The sequence below is a fragment of the Rhinoraja longicauda genome, chromosome 1, assembly GCF_053455715.1.
Source record: "Rhinoraja longicauda isolate Sanriku21f chromosome 1, sRhiLon1.1, whole genome shotgun sequence".
Taxonomy (NCBI): domain Eukaryota; kingdom Metazoa; phylum Chordata; class Chondrichthyes; order Rajiformes; family Arhynchobatidae; genus Rhinoraja; species Rhinoraja longicauda.
In genome coordinates this window covers 138,075,046-138,091,195 of record NC_135953.1, presented here as the reverse complement: position 1 = coordinate 138,091,195, position 16,150 = coordinate 138,075,046, and the positions used below count along the sequence as shown (strand labels likewise).

General features: G+C 47.8%; 1 protein-coding gene across 1 annotated transcript in view; it reads left to right on the top strand.

Annotated features, from left to right (window-relative positions):
• afap1 (actin filament associated protein 1) overlaps positions 1-16,150 on the top strand; it is a 179,817-nt gene that overhangs the window by 83,594 nt on the left and 80,073 nt on the right. The window contains exons 4-5 of the mRNA XM_078399527.1: positions 10,213-10,324; positions 13,728-13,939. Coding sequence (XP_078255653.1) covers positions 10,213-10,324; positions 13,728-13,939 — 324 coding nt within the window. The remainder of the gene's footprint in view (positions 1-10,212; positions 10,325-13,727; positions 13,940-16,150) is intronic.

The following is a 16,150-nucleotide window of genomic DNA, read 5'->3' as shown; positions in this document are numbered from 1 at the left end:
TGACTCGTCTGCTGGGAGCAGTGCTGGTTGTGCAGTCTCGCAGCAGCGGGAAGGAAGGACCTCCTATATCTCTCCTTCACGCACTTGGGGTGAAGGAGTCTGTCACTGAAGGAGCTACTCAGTGCAGTGACAGTGTCCTGCATGGGGTGGGAATCGTTGTCCAGCAGCGATGTTAACTTTGCCATCATCCTCCTCTCTCCCACCACCTGCACTGAGTCTTTATGGGGCGTATGTGCGTTATTCTAACATTATTTTAAAAAAATGCAAAGGTCTTTACGAATGTCTCTGCAACTCGTGACTTTTAGTTTAGTTCAGAGATACAGCGTGGAAACAGGCCCTTCGGCCCACCGAGTCCGCACCGACCAGCGATCCCCGCACACTAACACCATCCTGCGCACACTAGGGATAATTTACATTTACACCAAGCCAATTAATCTACAAACCTGTACGTCTTTGGAGTGTGGGAGGGAACCAAAGATCTCGGAGAAAACCCACGCAGGTCACGGGGAGAAGGTGCAAACTCCGTACAGACAGCGCCCGTAGACGGGATCGAACCAGGGTCTCTGGTGCTGTAAGCGCTGTAAGGCAGCAACTCTACCGCTGCGCCACCGTATTGGGAGAGGTCTTGCCCTAAATAGACACAAAATGCTGGAGTAACTCAGCGGGACAGGCAGCATCTCCGGATAGAAGGAATGGGTGACGTTTCGAGTCGAGACCCTTCTTCAGACTGAGAGTCACGGGAGAGGGAGACACAGTGAAAAGGAAGGGTAAGGTGTGAAAACGAGACATCAAAGGAGATGGAGTTCAAGGAAAATGTAGAATAGATCATTGTTAGCGAGGGGAACGTGACAACAAAGCAAACTGAGATCAAATGTAATTGGGGTCAGTCAGACTGGTCGGAGAACTGGGAAGCGGGAGGGATGGAGAGAGAGGGAAAGCAAGGGTTACTTGATGTTGGAGAAGTCAATGTTCATACCGCTGGGGTGTAAGCTGCCCTAACCAAATATGAGGTGCTGTGCCTCCAATTTGCACTGGGCCTCACTCTGACAATGGAGGAGGCCCAGGACAGGAAGGTCAGTGTGGGAATAGGAGGAGGAGTTAAAGTGTTGCAACCGGGAGATCACGTAGGTTTAGGCGGACTGAGCAGAGGTGTTCAGCGAAACGATTGCCGAGCCTGTGCTTGGTCCACACCTGGAACAGCGGATACAGTAGATGAGGTCGGAGGAGGTACAGGTGGGGTGGCACGGTGGCGCAGCGGTAGAGTCGCTGCCTTATAGCGAATGCAGCGCCGGAGACTCAGGTTCGATCCTGACTACGGGCGCCGTCTGTACGGAGTTTGTACGTTCTCCCCGTGACCTGCGTGGGTTTTCTCCGAGATCTTCGGTTTCCTCCCACACTCCAAAGACGCAGAGGTGTGTAGGCTAATTGGCTGGGCAAATGTAAAAATTGTCCCTAGTGGGTGTAGGATGGTGTTAATGTGCGGGAATCGCTGGGCGGCGCGGACTCGGTGGGCCGAAGGGCCTGTTTCCGCGCTGTATCTCTAAATCTAAAAAAAACTCTGCCTCACCTGGAAAGAGTGTCGGGGTCCTTGGAGGAGGTACAGGAGCAGGCCCTGCCCTATCCTGGCCCCTCTGGAATAAACATCACAGCCGGAGCAGATTTCCCCCCATATGAAACATTTTTTGAGTGATTAAACTCTGGAGTTTAGAAGGACTCTGGGTGAACATTAGTAATTTATCATACAATGGCCTGCTCATGAGATTCTGCGATCTGCTGGGGCATGTTGCAGTCAGATCATAAAAACACACAGAACTGCAAGTTCAACTGTCTCTGCCTCTTGTCCCAGTAAAGACAAATAAAGCTTTATCCTTTGTACACAGGAAGTAATATATTATGTACAGACATTGCTGCAAGTACAGTCACCACAGTCATCAAGAATCCACCCACGGGGGGGGGGGGGGGGGGGAGTTATAAGCTAGCATTTGCAGTTCTTTGTAATGACAAACTGCTTAATTGAACTGTTCCCATTTCATATATAAGAAAATAACTGCAGATGCTGGTACAAATCGATTTATTCACAAAATGCTGGAGTAACTCAGCAGGTCAGGCAGCATCTCGGGAGAGAAGGAATGGGTGACGTTTCGGGTCGAGACCCTTGTTCCCATTTCATCATCGGCGGTCACTGGAAGCGAGCGTGACTGTCCTCTCTGTAGGGTTGGACGCCTGTGCGTGACTTTGTTTAACGTGGGGAGACTGGTGCACAGACAGCCACCACACGGTCCTTGACAGATCTGGGTCAGGATCCAGTGGCACGGAGTCCAAGACGACCGGGGACCCTTTTCTGCTGCAGCCTTCATCCATCCGCCTTCCCAGCGTTGTGACGCTCCACTAAAGTCAGCCGTCATCCTCCGCCTGTTCCACTGTTGAGGTCTTGGTTGGATTGCTCTTTGTCAGGGACCTCCCCCTCGACCTTACCGCCATGGGTGACCCCACCAGGAGCGTAGCTCCAGACGGCATCGCTCTCAGGATCTCAGGACCACACAAGCTTCTCCACCACAACAAGGTGACAGTCCACGGAGAAGTGTCCCCACTTGTGATGCATTGGACCAGATTGCCCAGAGTGGGGCCCATCGCCTGATGGCTTCATTCCCCTAAACCTGCCTTTTCTAGATCTGGAAATGTAACCTCACTGACCCAAATGTAACCTCACTGACCCAAATTGACCTTGAACCAAGCAGCAAACCAACACTGGTGGTAATGAAACACTGACAGACAGCAAGGTCTTGTAGATAGACACAAAATGCTGGAGTCACTCAGCAGGACAGGTAGCATCTCTGGAGAGAAGGAGTGGGTGACTGAAGAAGGGTCTCGACCCGAAACGCCGCCCATTCCTTCTCTCCAGAGATGCTGCCTGTCCCGCGGAGTTACTCCAGCACTTTGTGTCTATCTTCAGTTTAAACCAGCATCTGCAGTTCCTTCCTACAGCAAACCCTTGTCACAAATCTCCAGTAACCGAGCTACCGGGGGGGTTCCTCAGTGTTTTTGAACATCTCTGCTGTTGCGACCATTAAGGATAGAATAAACATATTTAAAAAATATACACTGAAAATTAAAATAAAAATAATAGAAACAATAACTCAATTTATTCCGAGGGAATTCTTCCTTTTAATTGATTTGTGGATTTGCAAACATTGCTAAATTGAACGAAACTAAGTCCAAGGTTGACTCCATTGGTGGGGGTGTGAGGTGAAAAGTGAAAAGAGATCTGCAGCAGTTGGAGATTCAGTAGTTAAGGGGGGCAGAGATGTGTTTTGACAGTGTAGGAAGGAACTGCAGATGCTGGTTTAAACCGAAGATTGACACAAAAAGCAGGAGTAACTCAGCGGGACAGGCAGAGTCTCCAAGTCGTCCAATTCATCCAGAGATGCTGTCTGTCTCGCTGAATTACCCCAGCATTTTGTGTCTATCCTCAAGGTAAAAATGTTGTCTCCCAGTAGCTGAGGAGCCTGGAACAACCACATTAACCACAGAGCAAATGTGTAATGTCTATTGTCTATTGTCTATAAATACGTGTGCCAAAAGGAATCACCCCACAGAAAGCTGTGAGACTGTGGAATTCACTTCCGAGGGGCTAACGTTTAAATTATAAACCGCGTAAACATTCAAGATTGGATTAGGAGAGTTGATGAAGGAAAAGCGGCTGGAAGAAAAAGAGAACTAGGCAGTCAATAGTCAATAGCAATTTATTTGTCACATACACATAAATGTGCAGTGAAATGAAAAATTACCCGCAGTTCAACAATAAGACCAATAAGAATAATCAATAAAAATGCAATAACACATACAATCATAAACCAACACCAAACAAAAGAAACATCCATCACAGTGAGTCTCCTCCAGTCCCTCCTCACTGTGATGGAAGGCTGGATGGTGAAAGGTCCGCGGCGGGCCGACCCAAGCCCCGCGATTTGGGGCGGGCGAAGACGCTGCCGCTGCCGGAGCTCCCGAAGTCGGCCCCCACCCAGGGCAGGGCCGCGGCCGAAGCCTCCGAAGGCGAGTCGCAGCCGCTCCCGCAGCGCCACCACAGCCTCCGAAGGCAGCCAGCTCCGTAGATGGTGAGTCCGTCCGATCCGCGGGCTCTTCGAACCAGAGCCCCAGGTGGTCCCAGCTGGAGGCTGCCAGCTCCAGGTGTTTGGCCAATGGTAGGCCGCAGCGGGAACAGAGCATTTGTGAAATATGTCACACTGGTCCAAACGTTTTCATAACTCTTTTCAAACTAATGGACTTGTGATCATTGGTGCAAAAGCACTCCCTTACTGACACTTCAGTCACTTTCTCTGACACATTTTCCAATCGGAGATGCCTACTCTTTAGTACGGCCAGCTACATACTCTTTGAGAAAACTTTTTCTGGACTCAAATAACAAATTCATACCCGCCCAAACCTTTGCCTGTGGCAGTCTCAGTTAATTATGTGGGAACGTGAAGAAAGCAATCCCTTGACTCCTCTAACGTCTGGAAATTTATTGATCTCAGTTTTGAATGCACTCAATGACTGAACCTCCATGGCCCTCCATGGTAAGAAATTGCAAAGACTCATCCCTCTTTCAAGTAAATGAATGTCTCCTCTTTTCAGATCTATTTGGTCTATTTGGTCCTAACGAGAGCCCTGCTTCTAGTTTCCTCAGCTAGCATAAACATTCTTCTCATGAGGTCATAAGTGATAGGAGTAGAATTAGGCCATTCGGCCCATCAAGTCAACTCCTCCATTCAATCATGGCTGATCTATCTCTCCCTCCGAACCCCATTCTCCTGCCTTCTCCCCATAACCCCTGACACCCGCACTAATCAAGAATCTATCTATCCCTGCCTTTAAAATATCCACTGACTTGGCCTCCACAGCCTTCTGTGGCAAAGAATTCCACAGATTCACCACCCTCTGATTAAAGAATTCCTAAAGGAATAACCTTTAATTCTGAGGTGATTATAGGCCACTGCACCTGCGCCTACTGCTTCATAAACATAGAGCTTAATGGTTTAGTTCAGTTCAGTTTAATTTAGTTAGTTTAGTTTATTGTCCTAAAAGATACAGTGAAAAGCTTTTGTTGTGTGCCAACCAGTCAGCGGAAAGGCAATACATGGTCACAATGGAGTATGTAGGAAGGAACTGCAGATGCTGGTTTACACTGAAGATAGACACAAAATGCTGGAGTAACTCAGCGGGTCAGGCAGCATCTCTGGATAAAAGGAATGGGTGACTTTTCGGGTCGAGACCCTTCTTCAGACTGTGAGTCGGTGGAGAGGAAAAGAAGAGACGTGGAAGGGTAAGGTGTGAAAATGACAGATCAAAGCAGTCGATGCTCAAGGAAACGTAGAATGATGGTTCACTGTTGGCTGACGGGAAGGTGACTACGAAGCACACAAACAGAAAAATGAATCAGGAGGGCAGTGAAACTAGTCGGAGAACTAGGGCGGGGGAGTGACGGAGAGAGAGGGAAAGCAAGGGTTAACTGAAGTTAGAGAAATCAAGATAAATACCGCTGGGGTGTAAGCTGCCCAAGCGAAATATGAGGTGCTGTTCCTCCAATTTGCGCTGGGCCTCACTCTGACAGTGGAGGAGGCCCAGGACAGAAAGATCGGTGTGGGAGTGGGAGGGGGGGAGTTAAAGTGTTTGGCAACTGGGAGATCGCTTGCGCGTGGGCGGACTGAGCAGAGGTATTCAGTGTCCTTGTCATTAACGGAGTGTTGGAGGTGGGGTGGGGATAGGGATGGCATTGTTGCATTTTACAACAGCAGCCCACAGGGCAGCACTCTATGAAATAGTGCGGCACGGTGGCGCAGCGGTAGAGTTGCTGCCTTACAGCGAATGCAGCGCCGGAGACCCGGGTTCCATCCCGACTGCGGGTGCTGTCTGTGCGGAGTTTGTACGTTCTCCCCATGACCTGCGTGGGTTTTCTCCGAGATCTTCGGTTTCCTCCCGCACTCCAAAGACGCACAGGTTAGTAGGTAAATTGGCTCGGTAAATGTTAAAATTGTCCCTGGTGTGCGTGTGTAATATGCGGGCATTGCTGGTGGACGTGGACTCGGTGGGCCGAAGGACCTGTTTCCTCGCTGTATCTCTAAACTAAAATAAACTAAGTTGCAGGTAACATGTATTCATTGCTGAGCATGCATAAAGTGCAACCCCACATGTAAATGGAAGCACCAGGAGCTGCAGGTTCTGCAGAATCTTGCGCAGAACACAAAGCGCAGGAGTAACTCAGCGAGGCAGGCAGCATCTGTGGAGGACATGGATCGCCAACGTTTTGGATCAGGACCCTACTGAGACTTGAGAAAGGTCTGAAGAAGGGTCCCGACTCGATATGTCACCCATTCCTTCTGTCCAGAGATGCTGCCTCTCCCACTGAGTTATTCCAGCACTTTGCGTTCTGCACAGCACAGGGTTGATGAATTTGTAAAACCTTTAGCTGCAGCTACTTGTAAACCTTCACAATGCTTCGACCTGTTTTTAGCTGCATGGCTGCAGGCCAAGGTTTCCTGCCGAAATGGAATGTACCGTAGCTGTGTGAAATCTGGCGGAGATATCTGAGATGATCTGTTAATGTCTCAAGCATTTGCAGTTAACACAAACCTGTGGAACACAGATCAAGATGTAATTCCCGCAGTGATATCGATGTGAAGCGAGACTGAGAGAGAAAGGTAGACACAAAAAGCTGGAGTAACTCAGGCAGTGTCAGTGGAGAGAAGGAATGGGAGACGTTTGGGGTCAATAGACAATAGACAATAGACAATAGGTGCAGGAGGAGGCCATTCAGCCCTTCGAGCCAGCACCGCCATTCAATGCGATCATGGCTGATCACTCTCAATCAGTACCCCGTTCCTGCCTTCTCCCCACACCCCCTCACTCCGCTATCCTTAAGAGCTCTATCCAGCTCTCTCTTGAAAGCATCCAACGAACTGGCCTCCACTGCCTTCTGAGGCAGAGAATTCCACACCTTCACCACTCTCTGACTGAAAAAGTTATTCCTCATCTCCGTTCTAAATGGCCTACCCCTTATTCTTAAACTGTGGCCCCTTGTTCTGGACTCCCCCAACATTGGGAACATGTTTCCTGCCTCTAATGTGTCCAATCCCCTAATTATCTTATATGTTTCAATAAGAGACCCTTCTTCAGACCCTTCTTCAGGCTGGAGAGAAATCGGACTTGAATGCCCACTCGTCCCTTCCTATCCAAACCACCCCATCCCCGGGCACTTTCCCCTTCAACCACAGGAGATGCAACACCTGTCCCTTTACCTCCCCACTCGACTCCATCCAAGGACCCAAACAGTCCTTCCAGGTGAGGCAGAGGTTCACCTGCACCTCCTCCAACCTCATCTATTGTATCCGCTGTTGCAGATGTCAACTTCTCTACATCGGCGAGACCAAACGCAGGCTCGGTGATCGTTCCGCTCAACACCTTTGCTCAGTCCGCCTTAACCAACCTGATCTCCCGGTGGCTCAGCACTTCAACTCCCCCTCCCACTCCCAGTCTGACCTTTTTGTCCTGGGCCTCCTCCATTGTCAGAGTGAGGCCCAGTGCAAATTGGAGGAACAGCACCTCATATTTCGCTTGGGCAGCTTACAGCCCAGCGGTATGAACATTGACTTCTCTAACTTTAGATAGTTCCTCTGTCCCTCTCTTCCCCCCCCTCCCCCGTCCCAGTTCTCCCACTGTTTTCCTGTCTCCACCTATATCCTTCCTTTATCATATCATATATATACAGCCGGAAACAGGCCTTTTCGGCCCTCCAAGTCCGTGCCGCCCAGCGATCCCCGTACACTAACACTATCCTACACCCACTAGGGACAATTTTTACATTTACCCAGCCAATTAACCTACATACCTGTACGTCTTTGGAATGTGGGAAGAAACCGAAGATCTCGGAGAAAACCCACGCAGGTCACGGGGAGAACGTACAAACTCCTTCCAGTGCAGCACCCGTTGTCAGGATCGAACCTGAGTCTCCGGCGCTGCATTCGCTGTAAAGCAGCAACTCTACCGCTGCGCTACCGTGCCGCCCAGACATCAGTCTGAAGAAGGGTCTCGACCCAAAACGTCACCCATTTCTTCTCTCCAGAGATGCTGCCTGTCCCGCTGAGTTACTCCAGCATATTGTGATACCGTGGATTTGAATGCCCTGTGCACTTTCGTACAGTCAGTCAGAGATAAGTATCTCAAGGGCTATTAGGGATCGACCCAGGGGCGCAGTGCTGGGCGGAGCTCACCGGAGCGCCGCTCCGACACCTCTGTAAAAAAAACAGCCAAAATAAACAGCGAAGAACTTTAACCAACGGGCAATTTAACAGCAGCCGCACCGGCACCAGTGACAGCTCATGCACCTGAAACATTAGCACTGCACCACTGAATAAACCGCGCATTTTCCTTAACTGCCTCACAATGCTATTTCGTGTGGACCGACCGCAGCTAGAAGAAGGGCAAACTACATGACAAGACTACAGTCCAACAAAAACCCAGCATTTATTTGTTTAACTGATTGAACTTCACAAAAAAAAAAGGAAAAACTCACTTTCTTCTTACATGTGTTTCTCACAGTTTTGGCAATTGTCCAGCCAATCTCCCCCATCCACTTTATTATCTTGACTGAGTTTAGTACTTGAACTGTTTTGGTTTTCGAGGCTCTGCTTTTCAATATTTTTGTTCTGGTTTCTCTCCCTCCCCTTGGCTTTTACAAGATTGTTTTTTTGTAAAATATGTAGCCATAAGATGGAGATACCAGAACTTTAATCAATATATCAATATTTAATCAATATGTCACTTTCTGAAGCTCTCGGACAAAATTGTTGATTCAGGTTAAGTAAGCCTCGTTTCATGTGTGTCCAATGGTGTTTGAACTGGGTTCATCGTTAATTATAAATGAGATTGTTGTAAAGCCAGGCTTGACGTAGCTTGTGTCCTGAGGTTAGGTTATTTCTACAATTTACAGTAAATGACCAATGATTGCTTATGGGTATTGTGTAGGAAGGAACTGCAGGTGCTGGTTTACACCACAGATAGACTCAAAATGCTGGAGTAACTCAGCGACACAGGCAGCGTCCCTGGAGAGAAAGAATGGGGGACGTTTTGGGTCGACACCCTTCTTCAGACTAGTCAGGGGAAAGGGAAACGAGTGATATATGTCCTTTATCGTCGTCTGCTTTGATCTGTTCTGTTCATACCCTACATGTTCTATGTACCCTTCCATATCTCATTTCCCACTCCCCTGACTCTCAGTCTGAAGAAGGGTCTCGAGCCAAAACATCTCCCATTCCTTCTCTGCCGAGACGCCGAGTTACTCTAACATTTTGTGTCTATCTCCATAGAGTCACCCGGAGTCCACCGGGTGGCGCTGTCAGCGATGGCAGCCTTGCCTACAGACTGTCTTTTTCGTTTTTTTTTATTATTTTTGGTGTGTTTTAAAAGTATGTGTTAATGTTCTCTGGTTTGTTTTATGTGGGGCGTGGGGTGGGGGAGAGGGGAGGGGGAAACGATTTTCTCAAATTCTTACCTTGTCGGAAATGCGATAGTTTTCCGGATCGTATCTCCAGTCGCTCTGCGGCCTAACATCGTGGAGCTGGCGGCCTTGCTCGAGACTGACTTTGAGTTCCACCGCGGGGCATGGACTTACCATCAGAGCTCGCGATCCCTTGCCTGGGATCGACGCTCCAACCGCGGCCTGCGGACTTCAACATCGAGGAGCTCGCAGTCTCGGGTAGAGACCGATGTCGGGAAGCTCCAAACGACGCAGAAGGTTTCGACCAACCCCGACCTGGGTTTGATCGCCCAGCGCGGGGAAGCTGAAATTCCCCCCCGATGCGGGACCTTGATCGCCCCGATGTGGAGGGCCCAAACACCGTCGGCTACGGGAGCCACGATTGTCCCGTCAACGGAGACTCGAGGCCCCCGACCGTGGAAGGACAAAGAAGGGAAGAGATTGAACTGTTTTTTCACCTTCCATCACAGTGAGGAATGTGGGGAAGTCACTGTGGTGGATGTTCATGTTGAAATGTGTTTTGTGTGTCCTGTTGCTTTTTATTGGTATGACTGTGTGGCAAATGACATTCCTCGTACGTTGCAAAACATACTTGGCTAACAAAGTATGATTATGATGATGATGATGATTTTGATTGCTGATGAAGCCACAATCTAATAACTGTTCTTCATGTCCTCTAGCCATTAGATATCGGCCTACCACCACTGCCAACGTCCTCCTTGCCTGAAGGCTATTACGAGGAGGCTGTACCGCTGAGTCCAGGGAAAGCTCCAGAGTACATCACTTCTCGAGGTACATCTAATTACAAGGAGGTGTCAAAATGAGCACCTATTTCTGAAATGGTTCATTCAATATTTTGAGGGTTGAATACATGTGTAAAATTATTCTACACCCCATTAAAAAAAAATATGCACCAGCATTCTGCCACGAACGCGTGAAAATACAGGAATATACAGTAACTTCAGTTGTAACTTCAGTAACTCCAGAACCAGGGGCCACAGTTTGAGAATAAGGAGTAGGCCATTTAGAACGGAGATGAGGAAAAACTTTTTTTCAGCCAGAGAGTTGTGAATCTGTGGAATTCTCTGCCTCAGAAGGCAGTGGAGGCCAATTCTCTGAATGCATTCAAGAGAGAGCTAGATAGAGCTCTTAAGGATAGCGGAGTCAGGGGGTATGGGGAGAAGCCAGGGACGGGGTACTGATTGAGAATGATCAGCCATGATCACATTGAATGGTGGTGCTGGCTCGAAGGGCCGAATGGCCTACTCTTGCATCTATTGTCTATTGTCTATCGTATTCAAACACACTAAAAGGAAAACACTTAAGTCATGCTTATGCTGTAGAAATGCTTCATTTTATGTAAAGGGAGGTTTTCTACGTAAGTTTAATTTTCTGATATTTGTTTAGTCCAGTTTTGAGATACAGCGCGGAAACAGGCCCTTCGGCCCAACTCGTCCGCACCGACCAGCGATCCCCGCACATTAACACTGTCCAACACACACCGGGGGCAATTTACACTTGTACCAAGCCAATTAACCTACAAACTTGCACGTCTTTGGAGTGTGGGAGGAAACCGAAAATCTTGGATAAAACCCATGCAGACACAGGGAGAACGTATTAACTCCCTACGGACAGCACCCAGTCGGGGGATTGAACCCGGGTCTCCGGTGCTGCAAGCACTGTAAAGCAGCAACTCTACCGTGAAGCCATCATTTGTTGATGGACTGGCTATTATACCAGAATCAGTAGCTACACAGAAATATATGACCAGTGATTCCTCTGGTGAAACATGCACAAGCATGCAACAAAAAAATCCTGTGGATCTTAATACATTATTATAAAAGCTGAAATTACACTGAAATTATTTCAAAATGTAATGGGATTTCGTGCCAAAATTCAATTGGCATCTTAAACACTGGAAATGAGATCAGTAAACTGCAATTGTTCCTTAATATTTATTATGTGCACACAGCAGGAATAGTTATCATTACTAAGTTGGCTTTGGACATTTTGAAACCTCTCCTTCCCTCCAAGTTTGGATATTTTATCATTAAAACAAAATAACTTGCTCTCACATTGAGTTTATTAGACATATACGTTAAAACTGTAATTACATGATTAAATACTTACAATATTCAGATTCAATTGCAGTTTACTGATCTCAGAGAGAGGGAAAGCAAGGGTTACTTGAAGTTAGAGAAGTCACTGTTCATACCGCTGGGGTGTAAGCTGCCCAAGCGAAATATGAGGTGCTGTTCCTCCAATTTGCTCTGGGCCTCACTCTGACAACGGAGGAGGCCCAGGCCAGAAAGGTCAGTGTGGGAGTGGGAGGGGGAGTTGAAGTGGTTAGGAACTGTGTGGGATGATTTGGAACATTAGCACTCAGATTTGAAAATCTGAAGACACACTGCCAAAGAAACTCAACGTTTATCTCTGAATCTCCATGCACAAAGGGGAATCAAGTTTGCAGGTGGAATTTCTCCCACAAATCCGAGGCCCTTACCCAAAAGTAAGGAAGAATAAATTACGTCAAACTTAAACGGCTCAAGGAAACTATGAAAATTCGGCGGCCTAAAAATAAATAAAGATGCTCATCATAAAATTGACAGAATAGTATTGTTCTGCAGCTCAGGAAAGGTCAGCTAATAAATTGAAATGAAATGGTTTTAAATGGTGCATATAAGATTAGATTTGTCTTTGAAAAATGACAAATATATTCCTTTATGTGCTTCATGCTCGAGACAGAAGTCAAGCCGAAACAATCTTAAGTTATAGAAAGCATTTTATGAATGGAAACTCTTCCATTAAACAAAGGCGTAGTCTGTTCAAAGATTGTGCAAGGTCTGTGTCTCATTTGACTTGGCCTCCCCTTTCAGAACCTTAAGGCAACCATACGTCCTCCTCCTCTGTATATTGTGAAAAATATCTGAGACTTCTGTCAGAAATGCTTCTGGTGATAATTGGTGAATAGTTTTTTTTTCTAAGGTAAGCTTGAAAGGTGTCATATTGACAGTATTTATAAGTTCATATACGTCAGAATTAGGCCACTTGAACCATCGAGTCTACTCCGCCGTTCAATCATGGCCGATCTATCTTTCCCCCACAACCTTATTCTCCTGCATTCTCCCCGTAAACCTTTGACACACCTTACTAATCAAGAATCTGTCAATCTCCGCTTTAAAAATACCCAATGACTTGGCCTCCACCGTCGTCTGAGAGTCCCACAGATTCACCACCCTCTGACCAATGAACTTCCTCCTCATTTCCTTTCTAAAGGTGTGTCGTTTTATTCTGAGATTGTGCCCTTTGGCCCTGGACTCTCCCACCGATGGAAACATTCTCTCCGTATGCACATCATTCTGAACTCCAGCGAGTACAGGTCCAGAGATGTCAAACGTCCATCTTATGTTAACCCACTCGTCCCTGGGATCATTCTAATCAACCTGCTCTGGGCCCTCTCCACGCCAGCGTAGCCTTCCACAGATATGTGGCCCAAAGCTGCTCACAATGTTCCAAATGCGGCCTGAACAATGCCCCATAAAGACTCAGCGTTACATCCCTGCTTTTACATTCTTGTCCTGTTGAAATGAATATCATATCATATCATATATATACAGCGCGGAAACAGGCCTTTTCGGCCCACCAAGTCCGCGCCGCCCAGCGATCCCCGTACATTAACACTATCCTACACCCACTAGGGACAATTTTTACATTTACCCAGCCAATTAACCTACAAACCTGCACGTCTTTGGAGTGTGGGAGGAAACCGAAGATCTCGGAGAAAACCCACGCAGGTCACGGGGAGAACATACAAACTCCTTACAGTGCAGCACCCGTAGTCAGGATCGAACCTGAGTCTCCGGCATTGCTGCATTCGCTGTAAAGCAGCAACTCTACCGCTGCGCCACCGTGCCGCCCAAATACTGACATCATTACTAGATTTAGATTTAGATTTAGAGATACAGCGTAAGTAAGAAAAAGGTTAATTGCAAACCTTGTTGATGAAGAGGTTTGGGCATCGCACTAGCGTTGACATTATTTGGGTGCGTTTGATGCTTTGGAAAGTGCATGAGTCAGCGTGAAAAGTCTTGTCCCGAAAATGTCAGCGTACAATGATACGGACAGTCGTACAAAAAACTCGGTCTTCAACTGTGAAGGACTCCTTCGATCCTAATTCCTGCATTGTCCGTTACAGACTACGATTCGGACGCCATGAGCAGCTCGTATGAGTCATACGATGAGGATGACGAGGACGGAAAAGGGAAGAAACTGAAACATCAGTGGCCGTCTGAGGAGGCCTCAATGGACTTGGTGAAAGATGCCAAGATCTGTGCATTTCTTCTGCGCAAAAAACGCTTTGGACAGTGGACCAAACAATTCTGTGTGATTAAAGACACCAAACTATTGGTATGGTTATTTTGTTTTATTCTGACTGTGCAATCTATATACTAAAACTCTTGTTTGTTTGTTTGTTTGTTCCTGAACCGGGTACATGATAGCGCGACAATTTCAGGCCCACCTTACTCACCGTCGTCCCTTTGGTGCTAATGGAAGAAGTTTCATTGAAATCGCTGTTGTATTTTTTAAGTTATTCACATTTTAATGTTTAAATCTATCTCCTAGGGAGGGAGGGGGGGGGGGAGGGAGGGGGGGGGGGAGGAGGGGGGATAAGGGGAGTTGAGGGGGATGTAGTGGGGGGAAGGAGGAGGGGAAGGGAGGGGGAGTGGAGGGAGGGGGGTTGAGGGGGATAGAGTGGGGGGGGAGGGGAAGGGGAAGGGAGGGGCGGGGAGGGAGTGGGGGTGGAGGGAGGGGGGGATAAGGGGGTTGAGGGGGATGTAGTGGGGGAGGGGAAGGGGAAGGAGGGAGGGGAAGGGGGAGGGAAGGGGAGGGAGGGAGTGGGGGGCAGAGGGGAGGGAAGGAGGAGGGGGTAGGGGGGAGGGAGGGAGGGGAGGGGAGGGGGAGAGAGGGAGTGGGGAGGGGATGGGGGAGGGGGGGAGGAGAGGGTGCTGCACCAATGCAGGAGAAGTTTGGGCCCAACGGGTCCACTTGGTCTAATGCCTTCTAATATAACGCTTGACGTCTCTGAACCGAGCGTGAAGAATGATGGCTTGGGTGGTGTCATGCCATGTTTGTACAGCCCACCCCTCATGTGCAAAAGCCCCTCCCGCTCTCCTGCAGAACGCACTCACTGAAGCAGTACATCTACAAGAAGGGTCTCGACCTGAAACGTCACCCGTTCCTTCCCTCCTGAGATGCTGCCTGACCCGCTGAGTTACTCCAGCATTTTGTGTCTACCTTCGATTTGAACCGGCATCTGCAGTTATTTTCCCACACACAGGAAGCATTTCCACGCAAATGCCAGAATGGCCTAATTCTGCTCCTATCACTTATGACCTTATGAAAATTAACCAAAATATAAATTTATTGGGTAATTTTAGCACAGTAAAAGTTTCAAGGAATTTTTGGCTGGAAAACCCAGAAATACATTTCGGATCGTCCAAAACTGACACTATGCAGTTTACACATGTCTCTGGGGGTAACATTCACTGTATTCTACCTCCATCACCACTTAAAGCATTACCGTGTATGGCTGATAAATATGATATAACAATGGCATATTAATCATGCAGTCTCTGGGTAAATGTTCTTATTTGCATAATCATTCATAGTAGTTAGATGAACAACGTTTAAGTAAGAGCTGCATTTTGGTAATCATGTTAATAATTATGTTCTCTTGCAGGGCCTGTGATGGGCAAATATTACTCCTTTTGATTCCACCACTCTGTGATTTAAAAAAAATGAACATTAACTTTCAGTTTGTTAAAAGAAGTGTTCAACTGATACGAAGCTTAAGTTCTACAATGTAGAAATGGGCCCCGTGTGGGAAAGAACTGCAGATGCTGGTTCACACTGAAGATAGACACAAAATGCTGGAGTAACTCAGGCAGCATCTCTGGAGGGAAGGAATGGGTGACGTTTCGGATCGAGACTGAAGAAGGGTCTCTCCAGAGATGCTGCCTGTCCCACTGAGTTACTCCAGCGTTTTGACCTCCACTCAAGATGTGTGGATTGATAGGTTCAATGGCCGCTGCAAATTGCCCACAGCATCGGTAGGCGGTGGAATTGGCGGGAATGTGGGGGGACTGCCGAGCAAATTAATGAGGGAATGGGAAATAAAAGCAGAAAATGCTGGAAACACTCTGCAGGTCAGGCTGCATCTATGGGAAGAGAAATACAGTCAACCTTTCAGGTCGAAGACCCTTCATCCGATCGTCCTAAGTATTGCCTGCGCGTTCTGTTTTTATTTTAGATTTCCAACATCTGCTGTTTCTTTTTGGCCTTCACTTTCTTGGGGAAATGGGATTGCACTGTGAGAGGACATCGTCTTGAACGACCCAGTTCCTCTTTCTTAGTTCAGTTTAGTTTAGTTCGGAGATACAGTGCAGACACAGGCCCTTCGGCCCACCGAGTCCATGCCGACCATCGATCCCCGCACACTAGCACTATCCCACGCTCTAGGGACAACTTACAATATTCACTGAAGCCAATTAACCTACAAACTTGTATGTGGAGTGTGGGAGGAAACCGGAGCACCCGGAAATAACCCACGCGGTCACG